The 22,847-nt window shown below is 44.9% G+C and overlaps 1 protein-coding gene across 1 annotated transcript in view; it reads right to left on the reverse strand.

Annotated features, from left to right (window-relative positions):
• The window catches only part of LOC122936381 (probable cation-transporting ATPase 13A5), a 652,597-nt gene that overhangs the window by 286,672 nt on the left and 343,078 nt on the right, over nt 1-22,847 (reverse strand). The window contains exons 12-13 of the mRNA XM_044292565.1: nt 5,809-5,997; nt 4,160-4,221 (exon numbers count right to left, since the gene is read on the reverse strand). Coding sequence (XP_044148500.1) covers nt 4,160-4,221; nt 5,809-5,997 — 251 coding nt within the window. The remainder of the gene's footprint in view (nt 1-4,159; nt 4,222-5,808; nt 5,998-22,847) is intronic.

Raw genomic sequence — 22,847 nt, forward strand, 5'->3', positions numbered from 1 at the left:
AATTAGCATATTTCATCCGACCAATAAAAGAAAAGTGTTTTTAATACAAAAAAAGTAAACCTTCAAATAATTATGTTCAGTTATGCACTCAATACTTGGTCGGGAATCCTTTTGCACAAATGACTGCTTCAATGCGGCGTGGCATGGAGGCAATCAGCCTGTGGCACTGCTGAGGTGTTATGGAGGCCCAGGATGCTTCGATAGCGGCCTTAAGCTCATCCAGAGTGTTGGGTCTTGCGTCTCTCAACTTTCTCTTCCCAATATCCCACAGATTCTCTATGGGGTTCAGGTCAGGAGAGTTGGCAGGCCAATTGAGCACAGTAATACCATGGTCAGTAAACCATTTACCAGTGGTTTTGGCACTGTGAGCAGGTGCCAGGTCGTGCTGAAAAATGAAATCTTCATCTCCATAAAGCTTTTCAGCAGATGGAAGCATGAAGTGCTCCAAAATCTCCTGATAGCTAGCTGCATTGACCCTGCCCTTGATAAAACACAGTGGACCAAAACCAGCAGCTGACATGGCACCCCAGACCATCACTGACTGTGGGTACTTGACACTGGACTTCAGGCATTTTGGCATTTCCCTCTCCCCAGTCTTCCTCCAGACTCTGGCACCTTGATTTCCAAATGACATGCAAAATTTGCTTTCATCTGGAAAAAGTACTTTGGACCACTGAGCAACAGTCCAGCGCTTCTGCCGCTGTTTCTGGTTCAAAAGTGGCTTGACCTGGGGAATTCGGCACCTGTAGCCCATTTCCTGCACACGCCTGTACACGGTGGCTCTGGATGTTTCTACTCCAGACTCAGTCCACTGCTTCCGCAGGTCCCCCAAGGTCTGGAATCGGTCCTTCTCCACAATCTTCCTCAGGGTCCGGTCACCTCTTCTCGTTGTGCAGCGTTTTCTGCCACACTTTTTCCTTCCCACAGACTTCCCACTGAGGTGCCTTGATACAGCACTCTGGGAACAGCCTATTCGTTCAGAAATTTCTTTCTGTGTCTTACCCTCTTGCTTGAGGGTGTCAATGATGGCCTTCTGGACAGCAGTCAGGTCGGCAGTCTTACCCATGATTGCGGTTTTGAGTAATGAACCAGGCTGGAGTTTTTAAAAGCCTCAGGAATCTTTTGCAGGTGTTTAGAGTTAATTAGTTGATTCAGATGATTAGGTTAATAGCTCGTTTAGAGAACATTTTCATGATATGCTAATTTTTTTAGATAGGAATTTTGGGTTTTCATGAGCTGTATGCCAAAATCATCAATATTAAAACAATAAAAGGCTTGAACTACTTCAGTTGGTGTGTAATGAATCTAAAATATATGAAAGTCTAATGTTTATCAGTACATTACAGAAAATAATGAACTTTATCACAATATGCAAATTTTTTTTGAAGGACCTGTACATACAGTACAGACCAAAAGTGTGGACACACCTTCTCATTCAAAGAGTTTTCTTTATTTTCATGACTATGAAAATTGTAGATTCACACTGAAGGCATCAAAACTATGAATTAACACATGTGGAATTATATATATATATATATATATATATATATATATATATACATATATAACAAAAAAGTGTGAAATAACTGAAAATATGTCATATTCTAGGTTCTTCAAAGTATCCACCTTTTGCTTTGATTACTGCTTTGCACACTCTTGGCATTCTCTTGATGAGCTTCAAGAGGTAGTCATCTGAAATGGTTTTCACTTCACAGGTGTGCCCTGTCAGGTTTAATAAGTGGGATTTCTTGCCTTATAAATGGGGTTAGGAACATCAGTTGCATTGTGGAGAAGTCAGGTGGATACACAGCTGATAGTCCTACTGAATAGACTGTTAGAATTTGTATTATGGCAAGAAAAAATCAGCTAAGTAAAGAAAAACGAGTGGCCATCATTACTTTAAGAAATGAAGGTCAGTCAATCCGAAAAATTGGGAAAACTTTGAAAGTGTCCCCAAGTGCAGTCACAAAAACCATCAAGCGCTACAAAGAAACTGGCTCACATGCGGACAACCCCAGGAAAGGAAGACCAAGAGTCTCCTCTGCTGCGGAGGATAAGTTCATCCGAATCACCAGCCTCAGAAATCGCAGGTTAACAGCAGCTCAGATTAGAGACCAGGTCAATGCCACACAGAGTTCTAGCAGCAGACACATCTCTAGAACAACTGTTAAGAGGAGACTGTGTGAATCAGGTCTTCATGGTAGAATATCTGCTAGGAAACCACTGCTAAGGACAGGCAACAAGCAGAAGAGACTTGTTTGGGCTAAAGAACACAAGGAATGGACATTAGACTAGTGGAAATCTGTGCTTTGGTCTGATGAGTCCAAATTTGAGATCTTTGGTTCCAACCACCGTGTCTTTGTGCGATGCAGAAAAGGTAAACAGAAGGACTCTACATGCCTGGTTCCCACCGTGAAGCATGGAGGAGGAGGTGTGATGGTGTGGGGGTGCTTTTCTGGTGGCATTGTTGGGGATTTATTCAAAATTGAAGGCATACTGAACCAGCATGGCTACCACAGCATCTTGCAGCGGCATGCTATTCCATCCGGTTTGCATTTAGTTGGACCATCATTTATTTTTCAACAGGACAATGACCCCAAACACACCTCCAGGCTGTGTAAGGGCTATTTGACCATGAAGGAGAGTGATGGGGTGCTTCGCCAGATGACCTGGCCTCCACAGTCACTGGACCTGAACCCAATTGAGATGGTTTGGGGTGAGCTGGACCGCAGAGTGAAGGCAAAAGGGCCAACAAGTGCTAAGCATCTCTGGGAACTCCTTCAAGACTGTTGGAAGACCATTTCAGGTGACTACCTCTTGAAGCTCATCAAGAGAATGCCAAGAATGTGCAAAGCAGTAATCAATGCAAAAGGTGGCTACTTTGAAAAACCTAGAATATGTCATATGTTCAGTTGTTTCACACTTTTTTGTTATGTATATAATTCCACATGTGTTAATTCATAGTTTTGATGCCTTCAGTGTGAATCTACAATTTTCATAGTCATGGAAATAAAAAAAACTCTTTGAATGAGAAGGTGTGTCCAAACTTTTGGTCTGTACTGTATATTAAAAATCCAAATCACTGCCCTTTCCCAATTTTACTAATAAAAATAAACAATAAAAATAAAAAAAATTACAGGTATCACTACGTCCAAAAATGTCTGAACTATTAAAATATAAAAATATTTATGTGCACTGAATGCTGTAAGGAAAAAAAAAAATGATTCTCCTTTTTTTGTCACTTTTTCCCCAAAAAATAAAATAACATTGATCAAAAAGTTGTATGTAACCCCAAAATTAGTACCAAAAATGGTACTGTAGAAAGAAATATAAAAATGTTATGGCTGTTAATAATATTTTAATATTGCCATATTCAAATTTACCTGCAGAATTAGGGTGTCATGTCAGTTTTAGCACACAGTGAATATCATAATTAGCGTTAAGCGAATAGAAGCCAAATTAATTCAACGTGATCCAAATTTCAGGAAAAATTTGATTCGCCGCAAAGCTGAATTTCCTCACGCTTCATGGTAACAAAATTTTTTTTTCCTGAAATGGTGGCAAAAAAATAAAGAAATGCTCACCTCATCCATTTGCTCGCAGAGCGGCCATCACAGCCATCTTGATTAAAGATACAACACAAAATTTCACACAGGGTTACGTGTGATGTCACCATGCCCAACCAATGAGATTCTGTGTGGTGTCTTCATTCAAGATGACCATGACGGCCTCTTTGTGAGCAAATGGATAAGGTGAGTATGTTTTGGGCTTAATTTTTTTTACCTGAAAGACCTTAATTTCAATCTCAGATGCCACGACCAACAATGAACGCAGCATCTCAGAGGTTCAATGACAGGGGTGGTGGGCGGCATCACAAAGGAATGTGCTTTGTGATGAAGTCATTTGTTACAAATCTAATTTCTTTGCAAAATTCAGCAAAGCAGCCAAATCTAATTTTTCATAACTTGGCTCACTAATTGTGAGATCAAAACCCCCAAATTATGACAGAATTGTGGGGTTTTTCAGTTTTACCCTACAAAGATTTTTGGCTGGTCTTTAAGGAGTTAAACCAGATTTATCTACAGCAAAAGTAACACCTGAAAACAGAAGTGTTTTATAGTGTCTTTTAAGATATGGAAACAGGTCAAAATGAACCTACCTGTTTCCTTCAGAAGGAACAATGCACCACAAATCTAAGCAATCTTCTGTTAATGTACCTGTCTGAAGAGAAATATACTAGTCTGTACTTTTAAGCAACAACAGATGTATATAATTAATAATTACAGCCCAACATTATCATAATAGTTTGATAGAAAAACAAAAAAGATGACCCAGGGTGTCCCAGGGAAGGGTGAAGGACAGTGCCCCTCCAATGCAACCACAAAGGACACACCAAGAGTATAGCTCAGCAAAAACTCCCAAGTAGAACAGCAGAAACACAGAGAAAAGGAGCTCATAGTACCAAAAGAATAACACATTTTATTAAAGCATGATTAAAATTACATAAATAGAAAAAGCAAATGAATGTGATGCCGTTTAAACATGATAAAACAAGAGCGGAGGACAGAAAAAGAAAAGTGCCACCCCAGGAGGGAAGCACACAGGTCCAAAAATACAATATATCCAATAAACATGGGAATAAATGCTGAGTACAGTGCCCAACCCATGCAAGAATAATAAGACCAATAGGTGCCAGGTGAGACAGTGGTCAGCACATACACTCCCAATGGCAGTAAATGGTGTGTATACACAATAAAGGTGGAAATATGCTGCAAGCCAACCAGTAAGGGACTAGGTGTATATAAAAAACAGGGTCGTATAGCCTGAGGAGAGTAGCAGAGAACCAGAGCTCACCTAAAGCGGACCGTGTGCAAAAAGACCCAGGGTGGCGCTACCCCAACGTGCATTTCGGCGTGCCTTCGTCAGGGGGTGGCGCTTTTCTTTTTCTGTCCTCCGCTCTTGTTTCATCATGTTTAAACGGCATCACATTCATTTGCTTTTTCTATTTATGTCATTTTAATCATGCTTTAATAAAATTAATTATTCTTTTGGTACTATGAGCTCATTTTCTCTGTGTTTCTGCTATAATAGTTTGATAATTTACACTAATTAAGTTACACCTACGCTGTAATACTTTAGGCAACCAGTGCTGACCACATGGTGCTTTGATTGGTTTTAATCCCCATGTTCTCCCCAAGTTTGTGTGAGCTTCTTCCAGGTACTCTGGTTTTCTTCCACACTCCAAAGACCTACTAATAGTAAATTTAGATTGTGAGCCCCACAGGGGACAGTGAGTGACGATAATGTATGTAAAGTGCTGCAGAATATGTTGGTTTTATATAAGCAAGTAAAATAAATAATGTAATCTGGAGAACTATTGATAAATAAAGATAACCCTTTTTAAATGTAACCTCAAGTAATTATCAGCTGATGGCCATAGTTCCAACTTCTGTAACTGCCAGTAATCAGTTGTTTATTGCAAGAGAAGATGCATCTAACTACACATTTGTTCTATGGTGGGTACTTATAACTCAAGGAAAGCCTAGGTTCACCAGAATGGGAGCTTCCCGTACAGAAAGACTCTACCTTTTGGTTCATAGAAAGAGAGTTTCAAGCAGGAGACTTCCTCTTAATGATGTGACAACATAGGTTCCCTTTGTGTGACAGACACTATAAATATTAACAACAATTTGACACAATTTGAAAGAATCCTAAAGCAAAGAATTTATGTGATGTAAAAACTGTTAAACCATGTAAATATGTTTGATATCACTAAATATAACAATATAGTAAAGCTGTAAGACATACTTTATCAAAACAGACAAGGTTCAACTGTCCACAGACAATAATCCGTTGAGGACTGATGCAAAATATCCCTTGCTTTTTTAAGCGAGTTTGTGAGTAAAGGGTACAGGTGGTCAAAGCTGGAGGCAGTGCAAATGGAATTGTAACAGTGGTCATGACAAAACTCATGATTACCAAATCCTTTGCTGTAGCCTACAAAATATATGGAAACAAAAAAGAAAAGTAAATAGTAATTCATAATATCAGTAGACAAAACAGTTTTTTATTTTATTTTCAGTCATAAATATCTGATGTCACTACTATAGTTGTAAGTAGTTATGTTATGTATGTAACCGTATTTTTCTCTGTATGCTATGCGTTTTTAAAAAATAGCACACTGACCTATATAAGTCAATGGGATATTCACACATCAGTTTTTTTTTTGTGAAAAACAAAAAAACAAAAAAAAAACATATGACATAACTTTTTACATTTTCAATTCATATAACCATATGAGCACTTATTTTGGGGGAATAAGTCGTATTTTCTAATGGCATCATTTAATTTGTCATGTCTGGTACTGGAAAATGGGGGAATAATTATTTGTGGGTTGAAATTGAAAAAACCCACAACTCTGACAAGGTTTTTGGGTTTTGATTTTTTTGGGGAGGGACAAGGTGACCTAAAAATGGCGAATCATGTGTTTTGATTTTTTTTCTGTTACACCGTATACCAGAAAATTGCGGTCCTCAATGCATTGTACGGCCACACAATGGCCATGTACAAGAGGCCTTAAACTCATGTTAAATAGTGTCTGTACACTGACAGCTGTCATCATTTAAAGTGATTCTGATTAACCCCATATAAAGTTCAGATGTTCTAGTGGGATTTTTCTAACATTTTCTTAGTTGCATTTTACAGCAAATGCCATGGTCCATAAATGGCTTACAACAAATCAAAGGCATCTTATTCTTTAAAGGTATCAGTTAGGAGGGTACAAAAAATGTCCAAGACATTAGATATATCATGAAACACAGCAAAGATGCTCATTAAGAAGTAGAAGACACTCATCAAGAACACATGTACATAATATAAAAAATTCTAATACAATAAACATGAAACAAATAACAAAAAGCGACAGATGGGAAGGAGAATCCTGTCCTCCAGATCTTACAATCCAGAAGGAAACTGGGTGGGACACAGTGGCTGTAAAAGCTGCTCATCTGGTTGTATGGTGGCAGCATGCTCATTGTAGGTGGTAGGCTTTACTGAAGAGGTGGGCTTTCAAGTTGTGTTTGACGGTTTGAAATGAATGTTGGGGGAGGGAGTCTGATGTGCTGGGTTAGCAAGTTCCACATTATGGGGAATGCACGGGAAAAATCTTTTAAACGATTATGTGAAGAACAGGGATTTGCATTCCCATCTATCCCTTGGTTGAACTTGATGGACTTATGTCTTAACTATGTAACTATGTAACTAAGCACAGATGAGAGGAGAGAAAAAAAGTAGGACCCATGAGGATCGGACGTTACATGTAGGAATTTATCAGGAAAGCAGGCGGGAGAAGTAAGGAGGGACAGATTGTGGATGGCCTTAAATGTAGTTGTCAGTATTTTAAACTGCATTTGCTGGGCAATGGGGAACAAGTGAAGGAATTGGCAGAGGGGATCGGCAGAGGAAAAACGAAAGGAGAGGTGGATTAACCAGGCAGAAGAATTGAAGATAGATTGGAGGGGTGCTAGGCTTCTAGATAGGAGGCCACAGAGTAGATTAAAAGGGCATGCACAAGCATTTTAGGTGACTCAGGGGTAGAGATGAGCGAATCTCCCCAAAAGATTGGTTCGGTTCCAAATCTATTCGTTACAAACCAAAGTTGCTCCATTTCCCCTGGAAATTTGTATGTAGCCCCATCTAGTCCTTTAAAACACAGATTTTTCCTGAAAAACTTCTACAGATGAAGCAGGGTTAACACACAAACTCTTAACTCATCACGTTATCTTGATACAAAAGCCATTTAAAAGTAGTTGAAGGTGTTTGTTTAACACATTTAGTTTAGATAACACGTCTCAGAAAGCATGTGTGTCTTTCATATTGTTAATTTTTACAGCTATGGGATGAATAACAACAGTAGAAAATAATGACAGAGTGTCACTGACACACATAGCTTTGGATAAAGTCATGTTTAAAGGTGTAATAAGCAGCGTGTTGAAAAATACCCTGCACCTTGGCACGTTTTATACTTTGTCCTATTTGAAAGCTTCCAATAATTGAGCCTTATTGGGGGCAGATGAGTGGCTGTCTTACATTTAGAACTGGCACTGGATATGCCAAAGAGAGGCCTGCGTCTCTTCATAACTTCGGTGGATCCACCTCCAGTTTTGGGATTAGAGTTGAGCGGAAAACTTCAGAAAAAGTTTGAGTTCGGGACCCGAACTTGACGAGAACTTGACCCCGAACCCGAACCCCTTTGAAGTCAATGGGGACCCGAACTTTTGAGCACTAAAATGGCTGTAAAAATGTCATGAAAAGGGCTAGAGTGCTGCAAATGGCGTCAAAATGATGTGGTTAAGAGCATGGCAAGTGCCCTGCAAACAAATGTGGATAGGTAAATGACTTAAAATAACATAAAATACGTAAAAATAAAAAATAATCTTGATCTAGGAGGACCAGGTCCATATGGAGTAGGAGGTTGAGGAGGCGGTGAATGTGGTGGTGAAGGTGGAAGCGGCGGTGGAGGAGGAGGTAGCCTACACTGCTTTTTGGTTTTAAATTTTATTTTTAAAATTAGGGTACACCCCAAAACATTGGGAAATATAACCTGTGATAACCCCCTCCAGTCATGCTAAACAGACGTTCAGACAATACACTGGCTGCAGGGCAGCCAGGGGTAAAGGGCAAGCTCAGGCCGTATACCCAATTTGGAGACCCAGAAGTTGCAGGGGCTGACCCCTGTCAGTCAGTTCGTGTAGGTGTGTGTGCACTTACTGCCCAACCATGTTGCACGTTCCCGAGATGTTCACGATCCAATTTGATATCAACTTTCAATGTTCTTTTATGAGCCTACCATGGTGATCATGGGTGGCGGGGATTCAGGGTTCCAGGCCAGAGAGAGAGCGTGAAAAAGAGAGACCCAACCAAGGGAGGATTCATTTTTTCAAATTTAAAATTACAGAGTTAAAATATGGAAAAAAGTATTATAGAATAAAAGTGTGACAACTTTTCAAAGTTTAAGCATTGAATGAAAGGATGTGGTGCGCATTTATTACATTTTATTCCCTGTCACCTATGCATAGCAGGTGTTTATTCACGTCTAACATTGTATAATGTCAACCCAAGAATGTAACAGAAAAATTATAGAAATGTATTAAACTAGGTAGAGGAGGGTTATATTACACCCAAAAATTGGTGAATTTCACCCAAAAATTTAACTGACAATTTTTTAGATTTTTTTTTCGGTCTACTAGGTATATGAGTGGTGCATCACACCTAAAAATTGGTGAATTTCACCAAAATATATAACGGACTTTTTTTTTGTTTAACCTGTCTAATACAATTAGCAGTGGTACTATACACCCAAAAATTTGTTAATTTCACCAGAAAATGTAACTGACTATTTTTTTTTTTTTTTTTACCTGTCCACTAGGTATAGCAGTGGCACCATACACACCAAAATTGGTGAATTTCACCCTAAAATGTAAATAACAATTTATTTATTTTTTAACCGGCCTACTAGGTATAGCAGTGGTACTATACACCTAAAAATTGGCTAATTTCACCTGAAAAAGTAAATGACAATTATTATTTTTTGTTTAACCTGTCTACTAGGTATAACAGTGGTACTATACACCCCAAAAGTTGTTAATTTCATTATAAAATGTAACTGATAATTTATTTTTATTTTTTTACCAGTCTGCTAGGTATAGCAGTGGTACTATACACCCAAAAATTTGTGAATTTCACCCGGAAATGTAAATGAGAATTTATTTTAATTTTTTACCGGCCTAATAGGTATAGCAGTGGTACTATACACCCAAAAATTGGTTAATTTCACCAGAAAATGTTAATTACAAAGTGAAAGGGTAAAAAGCAAAATAAACCTCAATATATATTACTCTAAATCTGCAGTTTACAGAAATACCCCATATGTGGTGGTAAACTGCTCTATGGGCACGTGGCAGTGGTCAGAAGTAGAGTTGAGCGGACACCTGGATGTTCGGGTTCGAAAAGTTCGGCTGAACTTCCCGGAAATGTTCGGGCTCGGGTCCCGAACCCGATCCGAACTTCGTCCCGAACCCGAACCAAATTGAAGTCAATGGGGACCCGAACTGTTCGGCACTAAAAAGGCTGTAAAAAAGCCCAGGAAAGGGCTAGAGGGCTGCAAAAGGCGGCAACATGTAGGTAAATCCCCTGCAAACAAATGTGGATAGGGAAATGAATTAAAATTAAAATAAAATAAATAAAAATTAACCAATATCAATTGGAGAGAGGTCCCATAGCAGAGAATCTGGCTTCACGTCACCCACCACTGGAACAGTCCATTCTCAGATATTTAGGCCCCGGCACCCAGGCAGAGGAGAGAGGTCCCGTAACAGAGAGTCTGGCTTCATGTCAGCAGAGAATCAGTCTGCATGTCATAGCAGAGAATCAGGCTTCACGTCAGCCACCACTGCAACAGTCCATTGTCATATATTTAGGCCAAGCACCCAGGCAGAGGAGAGAGGTCCCGTAACAGAGAGTCTGGCTTCATGTCAGCAGAGAATCAGTCTGCATGTCATAGCAGAGAATGAGGCTTCACGTCAGCCACCACTGCAACAGTCCATTGTCATATATTTAGGCCCAGCACCCAGGCAGAGGAGAGAGGTCCCGTAACAGAGAGTCTGGCTTCATGTCAGCAGAGAATCAGTCTGCATGTCATAGCAGAGAATCAGGCTTCACGTCAGCCACCAAAGGAACAGTCCATTCTCAGATATTTAGGCCCCGGCACCCAGGCAGAGGAGAGAGGTCCCGTAACAGAGAGTCTGGCTTCATGTCAGCAGAGAATCAGTCTGCATGTCATAGCAGAGAATCAGGCTTCACGTCAGCCACCACTGCAACAGTCCATTGTCATATATTTAGGCCCAGCACCCAGGCAGAGGAGAGAGGTCCCGTAACAGAGAATCTGTCTTCATGTCAGCAGAGAATCAGTCTGCATGTCATAGCAGAGAATCAGGCTTCACGTCAGCCACCAGTGCAACAGTCCATTGTCATATATTTAGGCCCAGCACCCAGGCAGAGGAGAGAGGTCCCGTAACAGAGAATCTGGCTTCATGTCAGCAGAGAATCAGTCTGCATGTCATAGCAGAGAATCAGGCTTCACGTCAGCCACCACTGTAACAGTCCATTGTCATATATTTAGGCCCAGCACCCAGGCAGAGGAGAGAGGTCCCGTAACAGAGAATCTGGCTTCATGTCAGCAGAGAATCAGTCTGCATGTCATAGCAGAGAATCAGGCTTCACGTCACCCAACATTGGAACAGTCCATTGGCATATATTTAGGCCCAGGCACCCAGGCAGAGTAGAGAGGTCCCGTAACAGAGAATCTGGCTTCATGTCAGCAGAGAATCAGTCTGCATGTCATAGCAGAGACTCAGGCTTCACGTCAGCCACCACTGCAACAGTCCATTGTCATATATTTAGGCCCAGCACACAGGCAGAGGAGAGAGGTCCCGTAACTGAGAATCTGGCTTCATGTCAGCAGAGAATCAGTCTGCATGTCATAGCAGAGAATCAGGCTTCACGTCAGCCACCACTGGAACAGTCCATTCTCAGATATTTAGGCCCCGGCACCCAGGCAGAGGAGAGAGGTCCCGTAACAGAGAGTCTGGCTTCATGTCAGCAGAGAATCAGTCTGCATGTCATAGCAGAGAATCAGGCTTCACGTCAGCCACCACTGCCACAGTCCATTGTCATATATTTAGGCCCAGCACCCAGGCAGAGGAGAGAGGTCCCGTAACAGAGAATCTGTCTTCATGTCAGCAGAGAATCAGTCTGCATGTCATAGCAGAGAATCAGGCTTCACGTCAGCCACCACTGCAACAGTCCATTGTCATATATTTAGGCCCTGCACACAGGCAGAGGAGAGAGGTCCCGTAACAGAGAATCTGGCTTCATGTCAGCAGAGAATCAGTCTGCATGTCATAGCAGAGAATCTGGCTTCACGTCACCCAACATTGGAACAGTCCATTGGCATATATTTAGGCCCAGGCTCCCAGGCAGAGGAGAGAGGTCCCATAACAGAGAATCTGGCTTCATGTCAGCAGAGAATCAGTCTGCATGTCATAGCAGAGACTCAGGCTTCACGTCAGCCACCACAGCAACAGTCCATTGTCATATATTTAGGCCCAGCACCCAGGCAGAGGAGAGAGGTCCCGTAACAGAGAATCTGGCTTCATGTCAACAGAGAATCAGTCTGCATGTCATAGCAGAGAATCAGGCTTCACGTCAGCCACCACTGTAACAGTCCATTGTCATATATTTAGGCCCAGAACACAGGCAGAGGAGAGAGGTCCCGTAACAGAGAATCTGGCTTCATGTCAGCAGAGAATCAGTCTGCATGTCATAGCAGAGAATCAGGCTTCACGTCACCCAACATTGGAACAGTCCATTGGCATATATTTAGGCCCAGGCACCCAGGCAGAGGAGAGAGGTCCCGTAACAGAGAATCTGTCTTCATGTCAGCAGAGAATCAGTCTGCATGTCATAGCAGAGAATGAGGCTTCAGGTCAGCCACCACTGCAACAGTCCATTGTCATATATTTAGGCCCAGCAACCAGGCAGAGGAGAGTGGTCCCGTAACAGAGAATCAGGCTTCATGTCAGCAGAGAATCAGTCTACATGTCATAGCAGAGAATCAGGCTTCACGTCAGCCACCACTGTAACAGTCCATTGTCATATATTTAGGCCCAGCACACAGGCAGAGGGGAGAGGTCCCGTAACAGAGAATCTGGCTTCATGTCAGCAGAGAATCAGTCTGCATGTCATAGCAGAGAATCAGGCTTCACGTCAGCCACCACTGCAACAGTCCATTGTCATATATTTAGGCCCAGCACCCAGGCAGAGGAGAGAGGTCCCGTAACAGAGAATCTGGCTTCATGTCAGCAGAGAATCAGTCTGCATGTCATAGCAGAGAATCAGGCTTCACGTCACCCAACATTGGAACAGTCGATTGGCATATATTTAGGCCCAGGCACCCAAGCAGAGGAGAGAGGTCCCGTAACAGAGATTCTGTCTTCATGTCAGCAGAGAATCAGTCTGCATGTCATAGCAGGGAATCAGGCTTCACGTCTACCAACATTGGAACAGTCGATTGGCATATATTTAGGCCCAGGCACCCAGGCAGAGGAGAGAGGTCCCGTAACAGAGAATCTGGCTTCATGTCAGCAGAGAATCAGTCTGCATGTCATAGCAGAGAATCAGGCTTCACATCACCCAACATTGGAACAGTCGATTGGCATATATTTAGGCCCAGGCACCCAGGTAGAGGAGAGAGGTCCCGTAACAGAGAAACTGTCTTCATGTCAGCAGAGAATCAGTCTGCATGTCATAGCAGAGAATCAGGCTTCACGTCACCCAACATTGGAACAGTCCATTGGCATATATTTAGGCCCCGGCACCCAGACAGAGGAGAAGTTCATTCAACTTTGGGTAGCCTCGCAATATAATGGTAAAATGAAAATAAAAATAGGATTGAATGAGGAAGTGCCCTGGAGTACAATAATATATGGTTAAGGGAAGGTAGTTGATGTCTAATCTGCACAAGGGATGGACAGGTCCTGTGGGATCCATGCCTGGTTCATTTTTATGAACGTCAGCTTGTCCACATGGGCTGTAGACAGCCGGCTGCGTTTGTCTGTAATGACGCCCCCTGCCGTGCTGAATACACGTTCAGACAAAACGCTGGCCGCCGGGCAGGCCAGCACCTCCAAGGCATAAAAGGCTAGCTCTGGCCACGTGGACAATTTAGAGACCCAGAACATAAATGGGGCCGAACCATCAGTCAGTACGTGGAGGGGTGTGCACACGTACTGTTCCACCATGTTAGTGAAATGTTGCCTCCTGCTAACACGTTGCGTATCAGGTGGTGGTGCAGTTAGCTGTGGCGTGTTGACAAAACTTTTCCACATCTCTGCCATGCTAACCCTGCCCTCAGAGGAGCTGGCCGTGACACAGCTGCCTTGGCGACCTCTTGCTCCTCTTCTGCCTTGGCCTTGGGCTTCCACTTGTTCCCCTGTGACATTTGGGAATGCTCTCAGTAGCGCGTCTACCAATGTGCGCTTGTACTCGCGCATCTTCCTATCACGCTAAGATGGGCACATTGTCTTTGTACCGTGGATCCAGCAGGGTGGCAACCCAGTAGTCCGCACACGTTAAAATGTGGGCAACTCTGCTGTCGTTGCGCAGGCACTGCAGTATGTAGTCGCTCATGTGTGCCAGGCTGCCCAGGGGTAAGGACAAGCTATCTTCTGTGGGAGGCGTATCGTCATCGTCCTGCCTTTCCCCCCAGCCACGCACCAGTGATGGGCCCGAGCTGCGTTGGGTGCCACCCCGCTGTGACCAGGCTTCATCCTCATCCTCCTCCACCTCCTCCTCATCCTCGTCCTCCTCGTCCTCCAGTAGTGGGCCCTGGCTGGCCACATTTGTACCTGGCCTCTGCTGTTGCAAAAAACCTCCCTCTGAGTCACTTCGAAGAGACTGGCCTGAAAGTGCTAAAAATGACCCCTCTTCCTCCTCCTCCTCCTCCTGGGCCACCTCCTCTTCCATCATCGCTCTAAGTGTCATTGCCACTGGCCATGTTGGTGGAGTACTCGAAACAGCGCAACAGGGCACACAGGTCTTGCATGGAGGCCCAGTCATTGGTGGTGAAGTTGTGCTGTTCCGTAATGCGACTGACCCGTGCGTGCTGCAGCTGAAACTCCACTATGGCCTGCTGCTGCTCGCACAGTCTGTCCAGCATGTGCAAGGTGGAGTTCCACCTGGTGGGCACGTCGCATATGAGGCGGTGAACGGGAAGGCCGAAGTTACGCTGTAGCGCAGACAGGCGAGCAGCAGCAGGATGTGAACGCCGGAAGCGCGAACAGACGGCCCGCACTTTATGCAGCAGCTCTGACATGTCGGGGTAGTTGTGAATGAACTTCTGCACCACCAAATTCAGCACATGCGCCAAGCATGGGATGTGCGTCAAACCGGCTATTCCCAGAGCTGCAACGAGATTTTGCCCATTATCGCACACCACCAGGCCGGGCTTGAGGCTCACCGGCAGCAACCACTCGTCGGTCTGTTGTTCTATACCCCGCCACAACTCCTGTGCGGTGTGGGACCTGTCCCCCAAACATATGAGTTTTAGAATGGCCTGCTGACGTTTACCCCGGGCTGTGCTGAAGTTGGTGGTGAAGGTGTGTGGCTGACTGGATGAGCAGGTGGAAGAAGAGGAGGAGGAAGCTGAGTAGGAGGAGGTGGCAACAGGAGGCAACGAATGTTGCCCTGCGATCCTTGGCGGCGGAAGGACGTGCGCCAAACAGCTCTCTGCCTGTGTCACTACCAGAGCTTTGAGACGTTCTCATAGCTCTGTTTTCACACCCCTGTGATGATGTCACTACTAGAGCTAGGAGGAGTTCTCTTCCCTGTTTCTCCGCCTCTGTGATGAGGTCTTTACTTTTGGTTTCCTTCCTCCCAGCTGTTCCTCCTGTGTTTGATTTCGCTGCCTTTAAATCACCCCTCCTCCTTTGTAGAGGTGCGGATTATACTCTTCATTTTGAGCTGTATCTCTCGCTTGTGTGTCTTCACCTGTGTTACTTCTCTTCACTGGATCTGTGTCCTGCTGATGCGAGTACTTCAGATATCGTCTGCTGACTTCGGATCTGTTTGCACTGCGGCTGCAGCACCTCAGTTAAGTGTACAGACATTGTGTTTATCTATTCTTTGCTGACTGGATCCGAGTCGACCCCGGTTCCCTCCATATACTGAGCAGGGCACCGGTGGCTGTGCCCCTTCCACTATTGTAGGGGTTTCAGTGGTCTTCAGCCTCAGGTACGTGGGCATGTCTCGATCTACCATTCGGATCCGGACATGCGCATAGCAGCTTAGGGAGAGCTTTTAGGGTCTGACAGGGGTCACCCTTATTCCTCCCTAGAGTGGGTCCGTCAGTTGTTATTCTCTGTGTACACTCTCATTTACAGCCGTGACAGCCTGGGGACCAGCTGCCACTACATTTACCCAGTATGCAGTTATGGAGATATAGCGTCCCTGGCCGTGCTTACTGGTCCACGTATCTGTGGTTAGGTGGACCTTGCCACAGATGGCGTTGCGCACTGCACACTTGATTTTATCGGATACTTGGTTGTGCAGGGAAGTCACGGCTCTCTTGGAGAAGTAGTGCCGTCTAGGAACAACATACTGTGGGACAGCAAGCGACATGAGCTGCTTGAAGCTGTCTGTGTCCACCAGCCTAAATAACAGCATTTCATAGGCCAGTAGTTTAGAAATGCTGGCATTCAGGGCCAGGGATCGAGGGTGGCTAGGTGGGAATTTACGCTTTCTCTCAAATGTTTGTGAGATGGAGATCTGAACGCTGCCGTGTGACATGGTTGAGATGCTTGGTGACGGAGGTGGTGGTGTTGGTGGTACATCCCCTGTTTGCTGGGCGGCAGGTGCCAACGTTCCTCTAGAGGCGGAGGAAGAGGCCGAGGCGGCAGCAGCAGAAGAGGCCGAGGCGGCAGCAGCAGAAGAGGTAGCAGGGGGAGCCTGAGTGACTTCCTTGTTTTTAAGGTGTTTACTCCACTGCAGTTCATGCTTTGCATGCAGGTGCCTGGTCATGCAGGTTGTGCTAAGGTTCAGAACGTTAATGCCTCGCTTCAGGCTCTGATGGCACAGCGTGCAAACCACTCGGGTCTTGTCGTCAGCACATTGTTTGAAGAAGTGCAATGCCAGGGAACTCCTTGAACCTGCTTTGGGGTGCTCGGTTCCAGGTGGCGGCGGTCAGTAGCAGGCGGAGTCTCTTGGCGGCGGGTGTTCTGCTTTTGCCCACTGCTCCCTCTTTTGCTAGGCTGTTGGCTCGGTGTCACCACTGCCTCTTCCTCCGAACTGTGAAAGTCAGTGGCACGACCTTCATTCCATGTGGGGTCTAGGACCTCATCGTCCCCTGCATCGTCTTCCACCCAGTCTTGATCCCTGACCTCCTGTTCAGTCTGCACACTGCAGAAAGACGCAGCAGTTGGCACCTGTGTTTCGTCATCATCAGAGACATGCTGAGGTGGTATTCCCATGTCCTCATCATCAGGAAACATAAGTGGTTGTGCGTCAGTGCATTCTATGTCTTCCACCGCTGGGGAAGGGCTAGGTGGATGCCCTTGGGAAACCCTGCCAGCGGAGTCTTCAAACAGCATAAGAGACTGCTGCATAACTTGCGGCTCAGGCAGTTTCCCTGGTATGCATGGGGGTGATGTGACAGACTGATGGGCTTGGTTTTCAGGTGCCATCTGTGCGCTTTCTGCAGAAGACTGGGTGGGAGATAATGTGAACGTGCTGCATCCACTGTTGGCCACCCAATTGACTAATGCCTGTACCTGCTCAGGCCTTACCATCCTTAGAACGGCATTGGGCCCCACCAAATATCACTGTAAATTATAGCGGCTACTGGGACCTGAGGTAGTTGGTACACTAGGACGTGTGGCTGTGGCAAATCGGCCACGTCTTCTCCCAGCACTAGAGGGTCCACTAACACCACCACGACCATGTCCGCGTCCGCGTCCCTTACTAGATCTTTTCCTCATTGTTACCGTTCACCACAATAAGAAAAATATTATTTGGTCCAATGTATTGAATTCCAATTCAGGCCTTTTTTCACAGACATCTAACACTATCTGGCTATCTATTTAGGTACCGTATTACACTAATACAGGCACAGCAGTAACAACAGATTTAGCTGGATATAAATTTGAGGCCTAGTATTTAGGCGCTGGGTGACAGGTATAGGTTTACTGACCGAATTAGACTTGGAAATGCACAGTAGCGTGTGTGTGAAGTTATTCAGAATGACCCTATGTGCACCTTGAATCTTATATACCCTTTTAGGGATAGATTTAAAATAGCTCTGATACAGCAGAAACCACTAAATTAGGAAATTGCTAAATTGGGAATTGTATTTCAACCCAGAACAAAAAATGTGCTTTGACGGACACTAAATAACTTGACCAGCCACAGCAGTACAGCAGTAACGACAGATTTAGCTGGATATAAATTTGAGGCCTAGTATTTAGGCGCTGGTTGACAGGTATAGGTTTACTGACAGAATTAGACTTGGAAATGCACAGTAGCGTGTGTGTGAAGTTATTCAGAATGACCCTATGTGCACCTTGAATCTTATTTACCCTTTTAGGGATAGATTTAAAATAGCTCTGATATAGCAGAAACCACTAAATTAGGAAATTGCTAAATTGGGAATTGTATTTCAAACCAGAACAAAAAATGTGCTTTGACGGACACTAAATAACTTGACCAGCCACAGCAGTACAGCAGTAACGACAGATTTAGCTGGATATAAATTTGAGGCCTAGTATTTAGGCGCTGGGTGACAGGTATAGGTTTACTGACAGAATTAGACTTGGAAATGCACAGTAGCGTGTGTGTGAAGTGATTCAGAATGACCCTATGTGCACCTTGAATCTTATATACCCTTTTAGGGATAGATTTAAAATAGCTCTGATACAGCAGAAACCACTAAATTAGGAAATTGCTAAATTGGGAATTGTATTTCAACCCAGAACAAAAACTGTGCTTTGATGGACACTAAATAACTTGACCAGCCACAGCAGTAACGACAGATTTTGCTGGATATAAATTTGAGGCCTATTATTTAGGCGCTGGGTGACAGGTATACGTTTACTGACAGAATTAGACTGGGATATGGCCAAAAAATAACCACACCATTGAGGCTTAAATGCATTTGGTGACAGGCTCAGCTTGCCCCTGATGTAGTATATGGCCAAAAAATAACCACACTATTGCTGGTTAAATGCACTTGGTGTGACAGCTTGACCCTGATGTAGGATTTAGCCAAAAAACATCCACACCATTGAGGGTTAAATGCACTTGGTGACATTCTCAGATTGCCCCTGATGTAGTATATGGCCAAAAAATAACCACACTATTGCTGGTTAAATGCACTTGGTGTGACAGCTTGACCCTGATGTAGGATTTAGCCAAAAAACAACCACACCATTGAGGGTTAAATGCACTCGGTGGCAGCTTGTGCTGGCACACCACAAGACACAAAATGGCCGCCGATCACCCCAGGAAAAAGTGACTGAAAAACGCTCTGGGCAGCCTAAAAACAGTGAGCAATTCAATAGCAGCAGTTCAATCATCCACAGCTGCAGATCGATCTCTGAATGAAGTCTTTTGGAGGAGTTAATCACTGCCTAATCTCGCCCTAACGTCGCAGCTTCAACCTCTCCCTATGCTGATCAGAGCAGAGTGATGGGCGGCGCTAAGTGACTCCAGCTTAAATAGAGGCTGGGTCACATGGTGCTCCGGCCAATCACAGCCATGCCAATAGTAGGCATGGCTGTGACGGCCTCTTGGGGCAAGTAGTATGACGCTTGTTGATTGGCTGCTTTGCAGGCTTTCAAAAAGTGCTAAGAAAGCGACGAACACCGAACCCGAACCCGGACTTTTACGAAAATGTCCGGGTTCGGGTCCGTGTCACGTACACCCCAAAATTCGGTACGAACCCGAACTATACAGTTCGGATTCGCTCATCCCTAGTGATTATGTGGCTGGAGGTACATTAGGCAGTTACTGGCTAAAAATTGTACTGTCGGCCAGTGGAGTACAGGCCCCAAACATTGGACATTCACCGGACAGAGAACATCAAGTGTTTATGTGGCTGTAAGTATATTAGACGGTCATTGGATATCAATTTTACTACAGGCCAGTGGAGTACAGGCCCCAAAAATTATTCATTCACCATACAGAATAGAACAAGTGATTATGTGGCTGGTGGTACATTGGGCAGTCAACATAAAACTATTTCACTGTTGGCCAGTTAGATCACAGGCCCCAAAAATGATGAATTCACTGTACAGAAAATATAAAATAATTATGTGGCTGGAGGTATATCAGATGATCAATGGATATCATTTTTACTGCAGGGCAGTACAAATACATGTCAAATACATATGTTTAAAAGAACTAAAAATATAAAATTGGATAAAAAAAAAAGGCTAACAAAATCCCCCTTCTTGAATAAACCCCAAATGATAATAGGTGAAATTCGATAACACGAGGTCGTCACAGGTGTTGAATTCCTCCAAGGCCCAAACAAAAGGCCTTTTATGCCGCTGTATTTACATAAGACAGTGACCATTCTTTGTTCTGGGTGGTGGCGGATATGTATGGGCTGGCATGAGAAAATTCAATTACACGTGGTAGTCAGAGGTGTTGAATTCCTCCGAGATCCATTCATTTTTAGAAATGTGAGGTAGCCCACACTGTCGTGAGCTAGGCAAGTGTGCTCATCAGTCACTATCTACCCCTGCTGCACTGAACAAACTTTTGGACAGGACACTCGACAAGGGGCAAGCCAAGAGTTCCATGGCAAATTGTGCCAGCTCTGGCCTGCACACCCAGGAGTACAGGGGTTTCTCGTTTCTAAGAGTATCCACATCGGCCATTAACCCGATGTAGTTGGACACCTGTCGGTCTAGGTGTTCCCTGAGGCTGGATGCGGAGGGCGGCTGCAAGAATGATCTCATATCCACACATCTTCAAACTGCTCTCTTCTTGATTGCGAGGTAGGATTGATACCCTCAACTGTTTCACTGTGAGTGAAAATTTCTCTGTCAGCTCCCGCAACAGCAGTATGCAGCATCCCTCGAAGCAATGCCTGGAAATACTGCATTCTGCCAGCCCTCTGTGATGCTGGTAACATGTCCGCCATTTTGTGTTTGTATTGGAGACTAAGTACTTTGCCACCCAGTACTGGTCCTTGCCCTTTATGCATTTTATACGGGGTCCCTCTTCAAACACTGGAGCATGAAGGCCCCCATTTGCACTAAATTGGAAGTGGTTGAGCGCCCTGGCTCCTGCTCATCGTCCTCGGTCTCCTCCCCCCATTCACGGACAACACCAGGGATCACAGAAAAGTTTAAAGCCTGCTCTTCTTGTTCCACCTCCTCCCCCCAGACACCATCCTCCTCTGACTCGTCTTAAGACTCCTGCTGACTTGTCTCAGAGGGAGTAGGCCCCCCTTGGAATTCATTACTCATCTACCTGCTCCTGCTCCTCGACGGCTTGATCAATGACACAACAAAATGCACACTCCAGAAAGAAGGCGTAAGGTACGATGTCACTAATGGTGCCCTGGCTGCGACTGACCAGTTGCTGCAGAAGTCTGCATGTGTCGCGCATGAGCAGCCACTGGCGCAGTGAAAAGAAACCAAGCTCCCCAGAACCTGTCCTGCTGCAGAGTTCATACAGGTAGTCGTTTATGGCAAGTTGCTGCTAGAGCAGCCTATCAAACATATGCAAAGTAGAGACACCTGACAGGTAGGGGGTTTCGCCTCTGAACTTCAGCAAGGCGAGACATGGCCGTTTAAGATCTTCTAATATGGGCAGAGATTTTCCTGGCCCGCCGAAAGACATTCTGGATCCTGGAGTATTTGGCAACGAATCGCTGCACGACTAAGTTTTAGGACGTGTGCCATGCACGGCACACGTGTGTCATTTTGCCCTGTTTTCAGCATGGTCAGCAGATTTGCACCGTTGTCGCACACCACTTTACCAACTGTCAAATTGAGCTGGGTTAGCCACTGATTGGCCTGTGACTGCAGAGCTCAAAGCAGTGCAGGAACAGTGTGGATTTTGGCTTCCAGGCACAACAGTTGCAACACATCATGGCAACTTCTCACCTGGCACGTCAAATAGGTTCTATGGAGCTTGGGTGGTGCACTGGAAGAGGCAGTAGCAGTGGAGTAGGAGGAGGAGAAGAAGAGGAAGAACTGCATGCAATCCGTGGCGGTAACACCAAATCCACACCATTGCAACGGGTTGCATGCTTGACAGCTGTCAGAAGGTTCACCCAGTGGGCAGAAAAAGTTATGTACCTTCCCTGTCCATGTTTGCTAGAACACGTGTCCTTGGTCAGATGTATCTTGGCACCAACACTGTGTGCCAGAGATACATTCACTTGTCGCTGAACATGGCCATATAGATCTGGGATGCCCTTCTGAGGGAAATATTTCCATCCGGGGACCTTTCATTGTGGTGTGCCAATGGCCACAAATTTCCTAAAGGCCTCCAATTACACCAGTTTATATGGCAGCAGTTAGCAGGCTAGCAGTTCCGACAAACCAGCGGTCAGCCGTCGGGCAAGAGGGTTATCCAGAGTCATCAACTTTTTACATTCGAACATTTGGTCCACGGAAGCCTGCCGTTTTCCAGATTAACTCGATTAGGTCACGGTGAAAGGGGAAGTGGAGGACAAATGGGAGGAGAGAGAAAAAGGAGAAGAGGCAGGGTGTGGAGCGCTGGGAGTGTGGTTTTGTGGGTTATGACAGTGTTGCTCCCACTGGGCTCGGTGATGGGAGGCCAGGTGCCTTTTTAGGTGGTCATCCCTAGGTGAGTGTTGGGCTTACCGCAACTTATGCAGCACGGGCTGAAGATGGCAACACTATTGTCAGCAGCTGACACATAAAAAAAAGCCCACACTGCCGAGCCATGTGTCGGCATCCTGAGAGCGCCAGATGTGACTGTACATGGTGGATGGCTCGCTCGAGATACATTTTTAGTCTGCTTTTTGCCTCCTTTGCACTGAGAGTTCTGCCTGCTTTATCTCCTTCTCCTCCATATCTGCTGCTCTGTCTCTCCCTATGAACTCCCCTCCTCTTCCTCTCTTGTGGGCACCCATGTGACATCCATCGACACGTCATTATTGTCACCTTCACCACCACTGACATTAGAGATCTCGGAGTAGGCAGCAACAGCCATTGGGCTGATCTGGGTACTGTCATCAGATTGCTGGGCGGCAG

Source organism: Bufo gargarizans, chromosome 4 (genome assembly GCF_014858855.1).
Source record: "Bufo gargarizans isolate SCDJY-AF-19 chromosome 4, ASM1485885v1, whole genome shotgun sequence".
Lineage (NCBI taxonomy): Eukaryota > Metazoa > Chordata > Amphibia > Anura > Bufonidae > Bufo > Bufo gargarizans.